This window comes from Branchiostoma belcheri, unplaced genomic scaffold, assembly GCF_001625305.1.
Source record: "Branchiostoma belcheri isolate BF01 breed outbred unplaced genomic scaffold, Haploidv18h27 scaffold43, whole genome shotgun sequence".
In the NCBI taxonomy this organism is placed as follows: Eukaryota; Metazoa; Chordata; class Leptocardii; order Amphioxiformes; family Branchiostomatidae; genus Branchiostoma; species Branchiostoma belcheri.
Genome location: NW_017804054.1, coordinates 2,572,179 through 2,592,793, shown reverse-complemented (window position 1 = coordinate 2,592,793; position 20,615 = coordinate 2,572,179). Strand labels below are relative to the sequence as shown.

General features: G+C 39.3%; 2 protein-coding genes across 3 annotated transcripts in view; both read left to right on the top strand.

The window, feature by feature from the left end:
• The first annotated feature begins 1,355 nt into the window (after positions 1 to 1,355).
• LOC109478324 (actin, muscle-like) lies at positions 1,356 to 5,674 on the top strand. Of its 2 annotated transcripts, XM_019779812.1 has the most exons (6): positions 1,356 to 1,461; positions 1,740 to 1,970; positions 2,514 to 2,691; positions 3,265 to 3,511; positions 4,258 to 4,449; positions 4,980 to 5,305. In XM_019779812.1, exons 2-6 carry the CDS (start codon positions 1,774 to 1,776, stop codon positions 5,303 to 5,305), a joined length of 1,140 nt encoding a protein of 379 aa, XP_019635371.1. In that variant the 5' UTR covers positions 1,356 to 1,461; positions 1,740 to 1,773. The 2 variants fall into 2 exon arrangements, with proteins under 2 accessions (XP_019635371.1, XP_019635372.1); XM_019779813.1 differs by lacking the exon at positions 1,356 to 1,461 and having other exon boundaries at positions 1,746 to 1,970; positions 4,980 to 5,674.
• A 12,277-nt stretch (positions 5,675 to 17,951) lies between these two features.
• Positions 17,952 to 20,615, top strand: part of LOC109478241 (neuropeptide FF receptor 2-like) — a 10,621-nt gene continuing 7,957 nt past the window's right edge. The window contains exons 1-3 of the mRNA XM_019779698.1: positions 17,952 to 18,252; positions 19,610 to 19,709; positions 20,200 to 20,610. Of these exons, the coding sequence (XP_019635257.1) occupies positions 17,952 to 18,252; positions 19,610 to 19,709; positions 20,200 to 20,610 (812 nt within the window). The remainder of the gene's footprint in view (positions 18,253 to 19,609; positions 19,710 to 20,199; positions 20,611 to 20,615) is intronic.

Genomic DNA, 20,615 nt, shown 5'->3' with positions numbered 1-20,615 from the left:
GCCCCTTTTCGTTGAGGGAAGAGATCTTAAAAAAGATCAACGATTTGTGTTTTTCTTAATTAAACAAAGGTATTTAAAGAGATTTGAAGATCCTAGCAGATGCTCACAGAAAGACACAAAACCTCACGTCCAACGAATGCTATGTAAAATCTCGCACAGCCACGCGAGATCTCGACGGGAGACATCACTCGATACGACGTACTAGGTCTCTCTCACGCCAAGAGAGTAATAACGTTACTACACTGTACAGATTTGGAACCGTTTTTGAACCAGAACAAATTATAAAATCTTAAGTTGCACTTGACTTTTAAAAACGTCGATTACCAAATGATAACAGCTGCCCGCGTCAGTCTACAAGGCAACTAAACCAACAGTACGCGTCAGGGAGATCGCCGTTTTCTGAAACGCGTCAGAACAGCTGAGTTAACAAGCCACGGTCATGGCGTTAATAGTTGTGCAATGTCATGCACTACCCATCGGACTGAGTTCAAAGTTACAAATGCACAACATTAGGCCACAACGATTTAATTTTATGGATGACATCCTCTGAAAACCCCCAAACTAATGCGCGCGGGCGAATTCCAGCCAAAGAAAATGTAGCTAAACTTCTTGATACAAAGATGGTATTGTTAATTTGCGGTAGTAGCAATACATGCCTACTTTTACCACAGGCTGGCCTTTTCAGGCATTTATGATTCGACACTAGAACTGTGCTGAGTTATTGTTGAGTTCGCGTGGAGCGTCGGCAGCCTGGGTGCCGTCCTCTATACATGTAGTTACCGCCGGCTATCTATTGTCACTAGCTATCATGGACTAAGGAGGATGGCACCCAGGCCAGAGCCTCGGAGGAGGTGATTTATGTTATTATTTTTTCTTTTGAGAACAGGCGAAAATCAATGCGCGCGTGGATGTCATCCATAAAATTAAATCATTGTGGCCTTGGGTACGCATCAGAGAGATCGCCTTTTTCTGACAGCTGAGATAACAAGCCACGGTTATATCGTGTAGAAACCATCGGCCTGAGTTTGAAGTTACAAATGCACAACATTAATAAAACAAAATCTTTCTAAGGCATGCTGTGTTTAATATCGATTTCCATTCATATCAAGTCAATTTTTATCTGACAACATTTTCACACTGTAACATTTACAGACGATGACACATGTCTAATTTTTTTAGCATCGCCCATTGACCTCTATAATTAGCTTGTGACAATGACCTCATCTGCAGCAATTGTTAGAACATTTTCAACATTTTTGTTTTTACAGCTAAACAGTCGGTTATAAATACTTTTACCATATACGGAATGTCGGAGTAGCCTGGCGGTCAACGATTCTAGGAACTGACGGGTTTGATAAAATGCCAGTTGGTTTCTCTGGCTCCTGTAAAAACGTTGAAAGGGTATAAAAGTAGAAGGAAAAGACATTAGCTTCAGAAATATCGACGGCGTCCATTCCAGAGGTAGGCGATTTTCCGTGCTTTCTTTTATTCCTGTTTCGTTCTAAGTTTCCATTTGCGCTATGCTAAATCGTGTAGTCCGGGTCTGTTTAAGGCTAAAGGCACTATCCTTAAGATTTAATAGTCTAAGAGATCGAAATGAATACATAATTTGAGTGGTTACTTGCTGAGAAAAATGAAGGAAACTCATAATTATGGCTTTAGATACGCCAAATTAATTGTGTGATTAGTTAGAGGACTACAAATCAGAAACTAATGTATTGTATGTTCTTTTCGCATAGCCACTTCTTTATTGAAAAATTCAACTCGATCACAATGTTGGACGACGAAGGTGACGAGGCTACGCCCCTGGTGGTGGATAACGGGTCCGGGATGTGTAAGGCGGGGTTCGCGGGGGACGACGCGCCCAGGACCGTGTTCCCGTCCATAGTGGGCCGGCCTCGGCACCAGGGCGTCATGGTCGGTATGGGGCAGAAGGACGCTTATGTTGGTGATGAAGCACAAAGCAAAAGGTAGAGATTTGTGTTGTTTTTGGCTTTGCCATGTGGAGTTTGTGTGTGTGTGTGTGTGTGTGTGTGTGTGTGTGTGTGTGTGTGTGTGTGTGTGTGTGTGTGTGTGTGTGTGTGTGTGTGTGTGTGTGTGTGTGTGTGTGTGTGTGTGTATGTGTGTGTGTGCGTGTGTGTGTGCGTGTGAGTGTGTGTGTGTTTCTGTCTGTGTGTGCCTGTGTAAACACGATAACTCGAGAAGACTTTGATGGATTGTCTTTTGATACTTGGTAGGTCGGTAGGTCTTGATGAGACCTCAAAATGATTAGGTCCCTTAGCGACTTGTTTTAGTACTGCGGCGGAGCTGGATCTGGGCATGGTAGGGTCATGATATTTGGCTGGTAGATAGCTCTTGTCTAGTTTTATCAGTGTTTTAATTAATCATACGTGGTCGATGGTGTAACTAGAATTGGACTCAGTTTTGTGTGAAATACGTCTTGTAGTATTTCCAGTATAAAAAAAGCAAACGAACATAGAATCTTGATTTTTCTCTTTTATTACATTGTTCAGGGGGATTCTTACCCTTAAATACCCGATCGAGCACGGCATCGTCACCAACTGGGACGACATGGAGAAGATCTGGCACCACACCTTCTACAACGAGCTGCGTGTCGCTCCCGAGGAACACCCGACTCTACTCACAGAGGCTCCGCTTAACCCTAAGGCTAACAGAGAAAAAATGACACAGGTATGCGATAGCGCCTCCTAGCCATAAATATGCATGAGATACTCGCTGGGTGGCATTAGTTAGCTCACTGGCTGGCATAAACATGTTAAAAGCATTGGGTTTATATTTTTGCTTCTTCTTTATTTGTGATCTTGAAGGGGAAGGAAAACATTTTTGTGACACGAATCCCAGTTCACTGATCAGTTGGTACAGATTCTTGTGAAAACGTGTCTTACCCAGAAGCCCTACTGCACTGTATCAGTCTTTGTCAAGGAATAAATTCACTGCTTTAGTTACGTTTGAACACCACCTGATTCTGCGATAGAGCAGATAGCTCATAGAGTCCTCCGTCATTTTCTTGACATCTTGATTGACACAACTAAAACAGATATGTACTCAGATGCATTAATTAAGGATCTTTTAAACCACATTGGATACCCATACATGTATTAACTTAAGATTTGTTCGATCTTAAGTTGTAGAAGACCATACAAAAGTCCCTGTACTTTTCGCTGTGTTAATAAAGAACCTCTATCTCTCTATATATATTTGCGTTATGATAAGATTAACAGAGCGGCTTTGTTTTCACCACAGATAATGTTCGAGCAGTTTAACACCCCGGCCATGTACATAGCTATCCAGGCCGTTCTGTCCCTGTACGCGTCTGGCCGTACTACCGGCCTGGTACTGGACTCGGGGGACGGAGTAACACACGTGGTGCCGATCTACGAAGGGTACGCCCTGCCACACGCCATCCTGCGACTGGACCTAGCCGGCAGAGAGCTGTCCAACTACCTTGTGAGAGTCATGTGCGACAGGGGCTACTCCTTTATAACCACAGGTAATGGTTTGCTCGTACATTTTTGCTCTTCAGTGCACGTGACAAGGGATTATTTTAACGCGCAGGGTGGCATCTAAAAGTGATCCTAAGAAAACCATATTAGGCCACAGTAAGTAATTTTTATGGATGAAATCACTACGTCCAATAATTTTTGCCTGATTTGGGAAAAAAATAGTGGTCATCATGCCTAAAATGGGCAAAGATGTCTGTTACCATTCCGGAACGTGGATGGAGGTTAAATATAAAGAGAAACAAGACTCTGATTTAATTGTTTTCTTTTTTGTCTTTTACCTTTAAGTTATTGATGCAGAGAGTATCACGGGATCATATCCCTAAATTTTACTCTTTGTCAAACAAACGTACAGCCATGATAACGGGTGTGTACGGTTTCAAATCAAATCAAATCAAATCAAATCAAATCATACGGTTATTTGACAACCTGAGAGCGGCCTCTTGCGACTTGATAAAGATGTGCAAATGTCTCTTCCAGCTGAATGGGAAATAGTCCGCTATATCAAGTAACAAGTTAGCTTACATACGTCTTTCTTGACTTGTGTGTACGGTTATTTGACCGACTGACAGCGCCCTCTTGCGATTTCATAACGATGTGCAAATGTCCCCTTCAGCTGAACGAGAAATAGTCCGCGATATCAAGGAAAAAGTTAGCTTACGTCTTTCTTGATTTGTTTGTATGGTTGAGAGCGCCCTCTTGTGATTTCAAAACGATGTGCAAATGTCCCTTCCAGCTGAACGAGAAATAGTCCGTGACATCAAGGAAAAGTTGGCTTACGTCGCCCTTGACTTCGAGCAAGAGATGTTGACGGCGGCTACCTCCACGTCACTTGAGAAAAGTTACGAGCTGCCCGACGGACAGGTCATCACCATTGGAAACGAGAGATTCCGCTGTGCAGAAGCCCTCTTCCAACCGTCTTTTCTTGGTGAGGCAATGCTACATGTGTCTTTCTTTCTGTAGTACTCCCTAGTAAGATTTTTGTCACTATTTACAATTGTAGAAGGCAATTAGTGTTTGTTTTATCAGCATGAAAGTTCATCTGAGTTGGTAAATTACATTATGAAAAACTTAAACTTTTCTCCAACTCAAAATTTGACGCACCAGAAATTTTTGACCGAATCACTCAGTCTTCCTCAGCTATCTGACCCAAATGCTGTGGACACGTGATTTTTCCCACTCAAATTTTGAGTTGGAGAAAAGTTTAAGTTTTTCATAGTGTTTGTTTTAGTTTTTAAAATATATTTATACATTTACCTCCAACAAAACGTGTCTTTCTGTACGAAGAAATAAGGAACAGGAGTTAGTTTTCTATATATATTGCAGTAAACAAAAACACATGCATTGTTGTAATAGAAATACAAGTACGCGTTAAAATTGACAATTTCATGGTTATTGTGTCAGTAAGTATAAGGGCAAGAAACATAATAACCGTAATACGTTTGCGGTGTGTTTTAGGCATGGAATCTGCCGGAATCCACGAAACAGCCTACAACAGCATCATGAAGTGCGACATCGACATCCGTAAGGACCTGTACGCCAACACCGTGCTGTCCGGCGGTACTACCATGTTCCCCGGTATCGGTGACCGCATGCAGAAAGAGATCGTCGCCCTGGCTCCCAGCACCATGAAGATCAAGATCATCTGTCCTCCCGAGAGAAAATACTCCGTGTGGATCGGCGGGTCCATCCTGTCTTCTCTGTCAACATTCCAGACCATGTGGATCACAAAACAAGAGTACGACGAGTCTGGACCGGCCATTGTCCATCGCAAGTGTTTCTAGTACATGTACCTAGTACCACAACATGCCTAGTTCTCTGTGCCTAGATATGATGAACCGTCAAGAAGTTGAACATATCAAAACTTCAGCGATATGTAGACGGATATATTTGACACTGGAATGATCTTGTATACATCAAACTTCAAAGTTATACTTAACAAGCACGTAATAGCGTAAATTTAATGGCTACACAACGTTTAACTTGGTCTAGCTATAGTTTCCTTGGAAATTGCTCGACATCTTTGCAAGGCGGGTCTCTTGTACCGATTAGTTGTGCTGCACATACCCGGTATTTCTGCTAGGGGGTGCTCTTGTGTTACGCGTATGATATTAACACAGATTACAGGGAGGGAACAATACAGATTGTCTGCACAATTTTTGTGCAAACATTTTGGGAATAAACTTTTTTTCTTAAACCGATCAATGATTGAAGCCTTTTTTTAACAGGTTGTATTTTATTTTAGCTGTATGTATTTTATTATCCGACTTTGCATATATAATGAAGATCATTAGGTACATTAGGATGAAATTAATTAAGATAGACATTAATTAATTAATTAATTAATTAATTAATGTCCATTGTCGTAGGTGCGTATATAATGCAGATTGCTTAACTCAGAACCAAAAGGTCCAAGGTTTGAGTCCTGACATGCCACCGATCTTGTGGCGACATGCCTTGGGAAAGGCACTGTACACGACTTTCCTTACTTAACTCAAGTGAAAATAAGTATTTGTCCTCTGCGTTGGTGGTGGCAAAAATAAGTTGAAAAAAAAACTTAAGTGTGCAGCCATCATGTTTAATCATGAAATTTTGGAGCATAAAAAAATAATGATGTCATATTGGCGACATAGTGTTCTCAGCACGTCGGCAGAACGTACATATACTGCACCTGCGGGAAACCCGTAATGTATTGTGCATAGCACTTTGGCAGAAAGTCTCATATAATGTCACATTCGCATATATAAGGTTAACATCCCGTCTGTAGTTTCCAAATGTTGTGTCCAAATTTCCAATTAACGAAAACCGTGAAAAATCGGGGTTTCGTGCAGGTGCAGTACGTTCTGTCGACATGTTAGTGTTCTCGAGAATTCATACAGTGGTTCAGACATAATGAAATGTTGCATATATTTGTTGTCCACGTGGAACCTAGAACCACAACCTTTCATTTGTAAACAAACCGTGTTCCCAAATGGATCAGTGTCCCAGAAGCCTTTTCTACAAAAACCGTAATCCCCATGCTTTGTAGACGCTAAGCTAGGTCTGCAAACGAAATTCACCATGACTGGATCTCAGACTAAGTATTAAGACTCTACTTCACAAGAAAGGTTTTCAAAGGTTGTAAGGTATCCCCCACTAGATAAGGTCTACACTGGCGCCAGTATAAAGTCACCGCTATTGATAGCCTCCCTTATATCCTGTGGAAAACATGCTGAAAGTGATTTTGGGTTAGAGCGTCCCTGATCATTATTTTGGGCTTTATTTGCAAAATCATGCCTGAAGGCTAATTGCTTTTACAGAGCCAAAGATACGGTACAATGCAATAATAGGAAAAAAATTATACTACTTTAAGTACGCTTGCTATTACGAGGTTTGACTTCTTCTTTGAAGGCAGTGGATAATGAATAGTCCAACGTTCTGTATAATTAGTGGGTTTTGTGATATAAGTAGGAACACAGTCTTTTGGTGATCTTCTAGGTGATGAAAGGATGAAGAAACTCTGGTGACTGTTTGAAATAACCTGTTTCTTTCGGTCTCATAGTGAGGACACTGGCTAATAAATGTATTTTATTTTCCACTGCATTTATTTGGCAATATTATATACTCTCGTACACAGGTAGTTTTCTACAGCAGCCCCTTTCTATTTCTAGTGTGTGTGCACTTATAGTAACCTTACATATGGCAAAATACGCAAGCAAAATACGTATACATACGGTCCACGCCATTTTGAAGCTAGCGTTGCGCTGGTCGTACTCATTTGCATATTCGTGATCTCCCAAATGAGACTTCAGACGTTACGGCTCAGACAGGAAACCAGACAGCACGGTGCCGGCAACTTCCGGAATACACGTCAACCGGATATCAACGCCTATTATCATAGCATACACTTAGATTATATGCGTTCTAGCAATAATGACAGATGAACCCTAACTGAGAGATTGACAGTTTAATACTAAGGTGGGGAATAGGAAATAATGCCGAACATTCGGATTTATTGTGATTTCATTAAAGTTTCTTCTTAAAATGGACACAATCAAAATTATGGACATATGTAAGAAAGTTTCTTCTTCTATACAGCCAGTTGGTTGTTTTCATGTCACCTTCGCCAGAACCACAATTAACTGGTAAGTTTATTGAAAATTACTGCCCGAAGGCTAATTGCAAATAACAAGGATAAAAGAACACTGAAATAGAGTACAAGATATCTTAAGAATTTACAACATAAGGGTAAGTGTCTATGGCTATGGCTATGTCTAAAATTATGTCTCAAGGGTTTGACTTCTCTTTTGTAAACCACGGAAGACGTAATGTCTCACCTTTTCCAAAAATTTGTTCGTTTCTGGTAGCTTAAAGAAGAATATTTTTGTGTTTGTCCGTACGTTTATAGAATAGACAACTTATTACGAGCGTTGTTATGAAAAGAACAGTTTGAGATAAACTGTATTTCGTCTTCCACAGCTTCTTCACTACAATAGTGACAGCGCTGATCGGTACTGCAGGTAGGTGTCGCTACTTGGGTTGTAAAATCCCACTGGATGTTGAATAAAAAAACAACCTTCCTTTCATTTAAGGCGCGGTCACATTTCCCAACCCGGGGCCCGACCGGGCAGTCGTATGGAACGAAAATTATGATATAAGACATCAAAACATGAAAAAAGTTTTAGAAAATTAACCAGGAACACTACTTGTGTATACTCTTAATACAAATCGTTTTTTTTCGTTCACGCAAGCAACCCGGCCGGGCCCCGGCTTGGAAATGTGACCGTGCCCTTAAGAAGCTTTACCACCTTATGAAATTATTCTCTGAAATGTACGGATACTTTGCTACTAGACTACTCATGACCACACACTAACTACCCCCCTCCTCTTAGAAAAGTATTTTAGTCGCACCTTAATCCATTGAGCAATTCAAAAACTCTCTTTGAGTATAGGAGTTCTTTCTGTTTCTTACTGCTGAAACACCTTTGGACTTATCTACAGTGACTTAAAAAACTTTCTTAGCAAGTCTTTTATCTAAAGTAAAGGGGAAAACTAAACCGCAGATTGTAGACTTGGCCGATCTTCCATCTACATTGTCCTGTTACTGGTATCTGTTATTACACCGATGTATCGAACTGTCTGCGCGCGTGATGGTACTAACACTATATCCTCCCATTTTCTTTACAGCGTTGCCAACATGTGTTATTGAGGTCTACTTTTAACATCACGCTGAGTTATGGTAATGTCACCTTGGAAGCAATGACTTCCCAGGGTAATGACGATTGTGAACGCTATCCCTCACATGGGTAAAACGACGTACCGTCGCATGTTATTTTGGTCTTCCAATTTCAAGAAGGAAACGCGTTAGCCTTGAATGCATTTGAACAAGACTCTTTTGACCCTATGATGGTTTTTGTGACGCCGGCTTGTCTAAATTTGAGACAAGTGAAATTTAGAGTTCGAGAGGCTTCCAGTTTATCCTCGTTGGTAGAACTCATTCAAAAATTCACAGAACGTTTAGCCTTTTTGTCACAAGGTTTTCAGAATGTTTCCCATGCATCTTTAAGGATATTAACCGTAGATGGTTAGGTATGTCTTGAATAAAAAGCAATTTTTTAAAGATATAGCTGTCATATTTGAACTCAGTGCTATCTCTACCACCCACCACGCTGAAAACATTCATTCTCTTCAACGCCTACGATCGCAGCAGTCTTTTGTAGTTAGGGAGTTATGTTGTTGACAAGCCATTCAAAAACCCCCGCTAACATCTCAAGGAGACGCCGAGCACTAGTACTTTGATAAGGTTGCTGACTTATAGATGAGATTTTGTTTGACGAAGGGTGGGTGGTAATTGTCAGAATTGATGATGATGTCGACTGCAGTTTGCTCAGAGTGTAACCAACCGCTAATAATCCTCGATACTTGACGCCCACGTCCGCACTTCAGCAACTGAATATTAAATGATTAAAGCTTATAATCTTTTTCTGCTTGTACGAAAGATTTAATTACCATGGATCATACCAGGCAATGTCATATATGTATTCCTGAGAAGATAATATACGTGTATTATTTACATTGTGCAAATTGGTAAATACATTTATAGACTAACTATAATGACAGAGACTCGTGCCGGGATCCCTAGCCATAAGATGTATCTTAAAGAATTGTTTGCTGCGTATACATACATGTACATGGTCCAGCTAGCCAAGGAGTATATTCTCTAAAGTAGAAGATTCATGGACGAGCAAACCTATCAGGATTAATCCTACACTTTGCCTTGTCTGCAATTTAATTAAGGATTTTGAAAAAAGAGTATACCGACCGTATAATTTCAAGTTTTTGTTTTATTGCAAATTCATGCCTGAGGGCTAATTGCAAGTACAGATTGAAGAAGCATTTGTTATAAGATGATGCAATCGATACGCACAGAACTACTAATAACCTCTATAAAATACCGGGCTTGCCTTTTTTAAGACGAAGGAAGACAAAAGATTACACTTTTTTTGTAATTTGTGGGTTTTCCGATGTTAAGTAGAGAGTATTTTTTCATTTGTATATGTGTGAAAGTTATGGTAGAATTTTGAGGCTGCATCAAATAGTTCATTTCGTTCATTGCTATAGAGAGTACAATTTCAGATAAACTGCGTGAATACGACTGCGTCACCAGGACCATTACAGAACTACGACAACTATTCTTGAAATACATGCTGCACTAATGAGTTCTCCTCTTGACACTGGAGTGCAAAAATAACATACGCGCGTCACCAAGCGCAGGTGCATGGATTATCAATGCTTTATCTCAACCGTCCGACAGGTATATTCCCAAACAATGATAATTACTGCACAAAAAAGGACGGCTTTTACGGAATTTCACGATCTTTTACAAGTTTGTTTTAACCACAATATTTCCAATCTGCTATCAGTAGTGTAACTTAATATAGAAGAACTTTATTGCACTACAATTGCACATTGTACAATTTATGACAAAGTACAAACAAAAAAGAAGTGTATTAAATAAGACCTAATAAAATCCAATATATCCTAATTACTAAAACAACAAGGGCTAGCACAAGTCTTTGATAAAGTGTTACAATCTAGTTACAATTCAAGAAATGTAAATAGCTTATTGCTTAAAACATCATATTTAGTGCATCCCATAACAAAGTAAAATATATCGCTATCAAGTACACAAACCAGATATACTACTTTAGCTGAAAAAGCTAAAGCTCTAACTTCATCCTCAAGATCATAAAGGAATAAAAAAAGGACATAAAACGCCCGGGAATGGATTTCAGATAAAAACTTTGTGAGTTGACATTTCACGATGTGGAAAGAACTTAATGAATTGGTGTTGCGAGCGGCAACAGTGAGCGAAGCCCACTCCACCACCGTAATTTGTGTTTTCAAGCATGCTTCAAGGATGTAATTGGAATGCAGGAATGGCTACACGTGGACGTGAGATGGCTACAGAGCGTTCGCAATTGCTGAGTAAAGCCGTAGTTCAACTAGTGATAGGTCTGCCCACCTGTGTGGGGCTTTAGCAGGCCGGCTGGTATGAACTGTAGGGTGACAGACAGAGGTGTGATTTAGTCGACTCTGATACAAGGTGCTCACTAAATCTGCACGCTAATGCTAGCTGAATAAGCCGTGGGTCGCCACCTGTGAGTTTCAGAGAGAGAAAAAATATATTGTAAAAAGTACATAAGTTCATCCGGTTAAATTTTGAGTAACGCCGCCTCTTTGCATGATTGTAAGAGTATGTGATTCAGCCAACTGCAACATGTTTCCTCCTTTTATACAAGCTAGATGAGGTATGGTCCTCCTGTCAAGAATTTTAGATTATAAAAAAGAAACAGCTCCCTGTTGTATAGTGATTGAATTGGTATTGTGCTTTCTCTTGTAGACAACGAATACTTTTTTCACGTATCTCATGCGTGATTAAATGACGCTATATTATAATATATTAGTTTAAAAATGTAAATCATACATACATGTATCAAGGCCTTAGTGATCCATAAACAGCTACAGCGACACATGTTTGGTCTACAACTAAGCACTATTCCAAAATGGATGGGAAAAATCTTCGACATAAGGAAAGTACATGATTCGCCAAAAACAGTTACTCAAACAACTGGATATGGTTTCGGGTAGCATCCACTACCTTTCGTCAGTAATACTGGAGACTTGCAGGAGAAATGAAAGTTCATAAGCATGAACTATTGATTGATAAGCAAATAAGTGAAGACAAAGTTTCAACCAATCAATAGTTTGTGCTTTTAAACCTGCATATCTCCTGCAGCCTCTTAGTGTCAGAGACGAAAGGTAGTGGATGCTACCTGAAATGTCTGACCGTTTCCAAAATCATATCCAGCTGCTTGAATAACTGTTTTTGGCGTACCGTATTACCTGGATGTCTAACCTTCATCGACGTATCAAGTAAATGATTGCATTCTAATACGATCACCGTCGTCGAGACCACCGAGGCAGAAGATTTTAAAAGGTTATTTGGAACGCTGCCTAGTGAAAATAATCCGACAACATATCAACTGTGGCTTTAAAAATCAATTTGTTCTAACCACTGAGCCTCGTGTCAACCTATCGCACTGATGGTGCGGGTGGTGTAGCGTACTGAGACGAGGATGGATACGACCCAGGCTGTAATATTATACTTCTCCAGTTGCTTTGAAAAGAAGAAAGAAATCTCCAAGACCTAGATTAGATAGAATATATCATCTTGTACTCTCTAAAATTTCTGCTTTATTCTTTTATCCTTCTATCCTATTTACCATTTTCCTTAGTATGATACGAACTGAACCATGGCGCGGATTCTATCGTCTTCCGAGACGGAAGGATGCCAACAGTATGATATACATGTAACATAATACTTCGAGTTGGCAATCAAGGAGACTATTACGGGATGCATATGGTATTCTCCGTTTCTTTGGGCACTTAGCTAGGAGAATTTTTTTTAATGTTTAAGATAATATAAATAGATTCTGAATTATGTCTCGCGAAAACTCGTTACGACTCGTTGATGGGATGTTCTTGAATCCAGAGGCATTCAATGTAGTTTTTAGGGCTTGAAAACCCGATTTTTTCAAAATTCTAGAAACAACACTATCCCAATGTAAACTGTATATTGACCCTCGAATGCCGAAAGTCTGAAATGCTGACTCAAATGTGCTAATGTGAAGCAGTAAGTGTCAATATCATAAAGATTGCCTCATTCAGAATATTTCCAGTTTTGCTGCCCTGAAAATCGGATGTCATCGGAAGCCTGAAAGTAGTGCTCCTTGTTACCTATAATTTGAAATGCATGTAGTTAATACGGTAATGGCCATTTTAGGTATAAACTTTTTGTAATTCAATCGTCGCAAAGAGGTCATCTGTAGAATTGCAAATACAAATCGCCTGTGTCCTAGACCCTGCCCTGGCGTTCAGAACTCAACCCCGCATTACCAAGCTATTATTAACTCCAGATGTTCACGGTAATCCTGGGAAGTAGTCTGTAAGGCTGGAAAAATCACACATCAGAAAGGTTGGGAGATACGGATTTATATACGGATCAACAACTCATTAACCTAATAAAATGGTACAAAGACAAGCTCACCAAACCAAGCTTTAGAAGGTGAATTAAAAGTGTACACAATTTCAATAGTCACAGCACATTTTAAATCACGAAATGACGAAAAGACAAGACTCGTTCTAAGTCGTTCACTCACTCACTCACTCACTCACTCACTCACTCACTCACTCACTCACTCACTCACTCACTCACTCACTCACTCACTCATGAGAGCTTGGCAGTTTTAGCTTGCTATTCACGATCACGGTACAGTCTCATGTAATTGGTCCTTGCAGTTTTCAGACCAACCGTTTTGATAGATTCCCTGGCTAGGCTAATGTTTACCTGCAGTTCTAGAATTCTACGATGATAATTGCCATCCTAGGAGCATACGAAACAGTAAATTACAATATTAGGAATACGAGTACGGGATATTGTTACGGTGTAATCTATTGCACAAGAATGTTGTCTTCAATACACTATGTATGGAAAATAAGAGAAACTAGACTTTTTCAATTTCACTGAAATAAATCCCTGTCCTTATTCCCGCCCACACCGATCGAAAAAGGCAAACTTGATGATCACAGAGATAGCTGCTTTTTTTTTCAATCGCCATTGGCGTTGGAACATCCTGACATCAGCATGACGTAAGCACCACTGCAAACACATTTTAAATGGAAAGTTAAGCTACGGCGTTACTTGACTGCTGCTGCTCGGACATTTGTTAAGCATAGACAGACTCGGGAAGACATCAGTTCATAACAGCTACCTTATCTAACACCTGCAGACCGACAGGAAATGGATTTTTCAAGTTCGACGCGCAATCTTTGAAAAGGAGAAGGTAGGGAGGTACATGTATGTCATTCTACTTTGTGATTATGTTCATTATAGCACTTAAGTTTGACTTTGCCAACGATCTGTTACACAACCTACATTCCCCAGTTAACTGTGTGAAGATGTAAGCTGTATTTTGCAAGACCTGCCCCGTCCGGTGAATGATAGGGAAGGTTGTAGGAAAAAAGGGTCACGAACATGCATGATACTCTCATGACCAGATATTGCATCGCCTGCTACCTTGCTTACAATGTTAGATTGTAATAACATATAATGATTACTAAAACCTTAGGCTGTCTGGTTCTATTTGATTATTTAAAAGATAAGTATCAATGAGTGATAACTTGATATGTAAAATATGTCATTATTTCTATGATGATGGTTTTTATAATTAGTAAGATGTTGATGGTTGATAACTTTTGTTGATGAGTAAATTGGACCCAACAATGTGAAACGAAGGTCAATTAGATTTTGCTGTTCGTGAAAATATTGTATTATCTATTTTCCAATAAAGAATGTTAGTCCTCTGGCAGACGAATGGTAGCATGTCCAGCTAACATGTTCCTTTATACCCAAGGCGAATGTGCTCATAAATTTCACCCCTACCGATACTGATAGAACTATCAGTCATACCGCAGTGGTTTGACTTTCATATGTATGGAAAAATATATCACATGCTGTTAGCTTTGAGCATGGCAGATTCTATTGACCTGCGTGTCTATTGAGAACAAAAAGAATCCAAAATATGAACAAGAATATCGAAAATCATTCTCCTTCGTACCTCGTCATCATGTATTTACCGAGGATATATAAATTTAGTTCAATCTTCAACCTGACATTAATTCAAATTCAACATGTATCATTTTACATTCATGACAAGCAATCACATCTTGCTTGGAAGGGGCGTTTTAGCACCATTTGACTCCAGCTCAGCAACGTCGTTGACGCGCAAAGGCGCTTAATGGTAAACGGATGTGCAGCGTTTAGTTGTAATTGCCAGCAATAGAGAGGCTGCGTTTCCATAAGCCCGGGCGTGGAATGAAGTTACAAGGTGGGTTTTAAACACTGCTTTAGGAGGAACTGAATTTCCATTACATGTAAGACTAGTATTACTGTACTAACGTTGAATGCACAGTGTTTACATGATACGATATGGTAATACGAGTGTGTTAACTGCATCCTTTTAAAACATATATATAAAAGATCGTGCTCGTTGACATCTCAGTTGAATTGTTTATTGAAACTTAATGTGTGGTGTTTACATTTATACCCTTGTTGGTCCGGATGTTACTTTATCTGTTTGCTGTCCTCTCATTACGTAACTTTGCATAAACTAGAAGTCTTATTCCTTTTGTGATTGAAATCTACAAGGCTTGTACTTTATGTAAGTTACCCTCCAGGAGCACTTTAACAGATAAATATGTTTTTGCATTGCTACAAAAACTCAACGGACATAAAAGTAATCGAATAATACACTTATTTGGCTTGTGTTCGTATATATTCTGTTTGATTTTTTATTCTTTTGTAAGTGTAAGATCAAAGAACTTGGCTATCTATATGCATGATCTGAACATGAAATTTACATGAGCATTGACGAATAGTGTGTCCTTTAACTTGTTCGGGGCATCTTGCCATCTGAGAAATAACGCATATGTTAGCGTTGGAAAGATAGGGCTAGCTCATCCGTGTATCTGTTAAAACTATTATCAATCATCGTACTATAACGTGCTATCATGCACTGTATGCAATAAAGATGATTCCATGATGATGTAGATACTTATGATTTGCCATGCATAAAACCATAATAGATATCGTTAACGTCGGCAGTACAATAATATTCGCCAGTAAAGATATGCATTTAATGGTGTTTCTAAGGAAACCATATTACATGTTTTTATTTTATTTTTGGATCAATATATTTTCATTTCTTTTATAAGTTCTATTGGATGTATCTATTTTATTGGACGTATTTTTTATGGCATTCCGGCAATACTTCGTCCGGAATAGGCAATTCTGCAGTTTTCCATAGAAATGAAACCTCTTGATGATAGACGTGTACATGTACCAAGCCTATGCACACTTCAAATTTGATTGCCAGGAGGTGGTCAGGTACCGAAGGCATCTTCCAAATCTCATCACTAGACCTTCACGCTCAAGACTGGATCGATAAAACTGCTAACCGTAATTCTCTTACCTTTGGAAAAAAAGAATAACATCTGGTGGACTGATTGACACTTATATATATCCTTTGCCTAAGCTGCTGAAGTTGCAACAGACCTTTGACATTTATCGAAGCTGAGCCTAATTTCTCCATGGCGTATTTGCCCCCCAGATGAGTACGCTCCCGGTGGTGAGACCGAAAGATAATTACACTTGCTCTGAGGAGGTGCCATGAGGCAGACATACGTACTTCATCAGTTTCCACGTTGCTCTCTTCCGAAAGAGAAGTGATCTTCTTTTCACACGACTTCTTGTAAAACAACACTTGCCTGCCTGAAGCAGGTCATAGATTTTTATATATAAAACAGGATTTACACATATCATTAACAACTTTGTAATGTATTGGCTACAGAAAGTGTGGTATCTGACTTAGTATGAAGTCGTATGCTTAACCATTGGCAAAATTGTTTTGCTTCAGCAAGATTTAATTTTGCTTCGCTATGATATTCCATTATACTATGGAATTATTCGAGTATCTCAACTGACAAACTGGGCGCCATATAATAATGACGTTATTGATTTGTATAATGTGTGTATTGTTGATTAATAATGTGTTTGGGGTAGTTTGAAAGATCACATACATATGCATGCATCTAAAGATTCTTCACTAAACCATTGAAGTATCTTTCAACATGCCCTGCATGATCGTTTTTAGTCCTTTTTCGACGACCCTAAGATGTGACCATTACATTACAGATTCATTCTTGAGCCGGCGTCACAGTGTCAACGACCCTTGACTGTAATTTTCTATCACCAGAAGCTGAAAGGTTTCAAATTTCAAATTTGCTACAGCGTCTTTTGCTTTAGGTTTAACCTATCGTATTTAACGGTCATCGGTGAGATGGGGACATCGGTGTATCATTAGAATGACGCAGTCATCCAGAGGACAATGACGGGTCATCGGGTCTTGAAGTTGAAAAATATATTTGTTTCATTGATATTGCTGAACGATTTGTAGTTGCAATTTTCAAGTTGTTGTCCATACTATTAGGTATTTGAATCGACCGGAGATCTCCTGTTTTGTATCATGTACTTTGATGCCCACGCTGAATGTAATAGTGGGGTAGGTCATTGCATTGTTTTCACAGCATTTGATGCCGTAGCCTGCCAATGCCTTATCAAGGCGTACCACTATGCTTAATTCCTGTTTACTGCCTCTAAAATTCCAATATCTTTGAAAAAGCGCAGGTCATCATTGCCTTAACATATGTGCTGACCGTTCATTTTGGTACTTTCAGCATCGGAGAAACAGCAGCATTCGCAGAAGAGGAAATCAGACATTCCTGTTTAATCCTAACTGAACCTTTTCTTTATGTATACGTGCTCCCATTTAAGTAATGTTATGATTACAGTCATTTGTTATCTATTTCATTTAATTTGCCTCGTCGAGACATACGCCTAGTGGCCCAACTTGTTATATATTATATAGCGTTTATATGAATATATTTTTAAAATAAATGTCTTAATATTTTCCCGTTTAGAAAGTTCTAGAAGCCACTGGAGATCCCATCTAATACCTAGACCTTGCTGCAGGTCATTAACGTAATAAGCTGTTGGCGACAAACCTACTGATTGACTCTGCCGAAATGTTAAAGCTCACCGCGTTACTAATGGCCCCTCTGGTGTGTTTCCGTAGGTGGTGTCGATGTTGGAAACCTTTTCCTCAGCGGGGTATCCCTCATCTCTTCAGAGAGCATCAGCATGAATATTTTTCGTTTGGAATCATCGCGTGCGTATCTGCTGCCATTGCCATCATAGCCAATTGAAGAAGACCACGCATCTCAACTGTATTTCTTATTTATTTCTTCTTCTTGTGTCCGTACGTAGTCGTCATGAACAGTAGCAACTTCACGGGGTCGGTGGACAGCACCATGAACTCTTCTGAAGTCTTAAGTAAGATCTATGCCGATGCGAGATTCAAGCAGTCTACTGCAATCATAGCGCTGCTCATCTTTTCGTACGTCCTGACGTTTGCTCTGTGTATCGTGGGGAATTCCATGGTCTGTTTTGTCATCTTGAAGATACCCAGGATGAGAACGGTTACCAACTACTTCCTCCTGAACTTGGCAGTGAGCGATCTCCTCGTGGCCATCTTCTGCATGCCATTTACTCTTCTCGACAACATCATTAGGGGTGAGTAGTAAATCATGCATGCAATATGTAGTATTAAAGGCACCCAAAACGATTTCAGGGCAGTAAATTTTAACTTTTTAACGTCGATGTTCTGGCCTTTGTAATGATGAAAGCTGAATCAACCCTATCCATCGCATTATAATGCCTGCTGCTGACGAAAAACGGTTGCTTGTTTTGTATTGTAGGCTGGTTCCAGCTATTGGTGGTACCAAAAATCAAGGGACTCTTCGTGTGCCTTTTTTGTGCCATTTCAAACGCTTCCAGTATGAATTGATGACAAAAGTGCTAAGAAATGGCAATAATATCAACACCAGACAAATTTCCTCATCCAGAATATTTTTATATCGATGTCTGAAATTGTATTGGGTGCCTTTAATAAATCCAGCACAGGGGCAATATTTAATTATCAAATAGTACGATTTTGAAGATTTGTGGGGGTCCTTTCTCATATAATTGTTTCATTGCAAATTCATACCCGAGGGCTAACTGCAAGTACAGAAGAACCATCTGGTGTAAGAACAGTCCATTAATACACAAAGAACTACTGTTAACTACTGTTTGACTTTGTTTTTGAAGACAGCGAAGAGTGTAGTAGTTTTTTCATTTGCATACGTGTGAAAGTTAGGGTAGAATTTGGAGGCTGCGTCAAAGAGTTCATTTTGTTCATTGCTATAGAGCATATGGACATTGCTTCCACGGTAGGCAAAATGCAGTCTGCAAATCGATAAAATGCAAATTTCCTTTCCGCACTTTACCCAGGATGAGTGTACTTCTTCGTGTGTGTAATCCGAATGCACTTCACCCATGGCCGAGTCTTACCTTTCATCATACCCCTCATCCTGTGTGTATTCTTGCCTACAATTTCCAGTGCCACACTGATCTGCAATTCGCATTAGGCATGGTACACTATTATATCGAAACGATTCAGAACATTCTTGTACCTTCATGGAATATACATAGTTTGCCTATGAATGATAAAGCCTTTTAATGAGAAAAGACATGAAGATATTCCTGAAGTACAAATGTAAAATCTAAAAATGGCAATGAAATTTTGCAGATTAACTGATATTAAATTATTCCAATCTTCTACCGAGCAACACTGCTCTATAACAAATCTCTGAAATGATTTCTCCTGTAAATGTTAAATGCATGTATACATGTCTAGTATCTATAATATGATTTCTGTAATTTTAGACATGTATATTGTAAACGATTTCATTGTAACTAAATGTTTCTCTTAGCGATGATGATATTTCTCTTAGCGTTTTTAATTTGATATTGTATTGTAAATTAGACATGATTCAGATTTGTCAGAATCTGTCAATGCTAATAAAGTTTTCTTATGTTCTGAAAACAGGATGGCCCCTAGGGAACGTGATGTGTAAGCTAACCCCCGCAGTGACCGTGGTCTCAGTTGTAGCGTCAGTGTTTACACTCGTGGCGATTGCAGTGGACAGGTGGGCATTCATATAGAAATAGCATTCCTCTATCATGGATAAGCAAGTAATTCATGATAGTAGATTCATTCCAGCGTGTTTACCCAGAGGGTAGATTCATATTCTAATGTTAGTAGATTTATACTGTATTTTATTTTTGAAAATTTCATGATGTCTTGCATGCTGTAAAACTACCCCTATACTCATATAATGTAATCTCTCTAAAACGATATGCCTACAGTTCATTTCAGTATCGGATTATCAGTAATGGCCTTTATTTATTATCCTGCATGTTTATTTATAAGAAGTCTGTTCTCTTAACTTGATTGATGTTTTCTAAAACAAATTTTAAGCTATCAAATCAAATCAAATCATAGCAGTTAGTAGAACCTTCATCAATCTTTCGTGACTGATGAACCTCTTTAATAAATAAAAGCAATGACATTATGAAAAATAGTAATTTATCGTTGGTGTATTGTACAATAATTTAACAAAACGCATTCTCCTTCAGGTACTACTCGGTTGTGCACCCCACGGAGCCAAAACCCTCGACAAAAACGCTGATTCAGACTGTAGCGGTTATATGGGGACTCTCATTCGTAATAATGATCCCGCAGGTCCTTCTAATTGAAGAGGGGGTAGTGTCCTATAAGAACACGCTATTCTTACACTTGTGTATGGAGACGTCACCTCTATGGAGCAAAGTGTATAGTACAATTATCTTTCTCTGTTGTTACATCGCGCCTATGGCAGTAATTGCTTGTCTCTACGCCAAAATTGGCCACACAGTTTGGGCTAAACCAACCCCAGGAGGCGACCGGGCACCAAGAGAAATCAAAGAACAAGATTTTCGTAAAAAGATCAAAGTCATCAAAATGCTAATGGTCGTGGTTATACTGTTTGCGTTTTCCTGGCTGCCACTGCAAA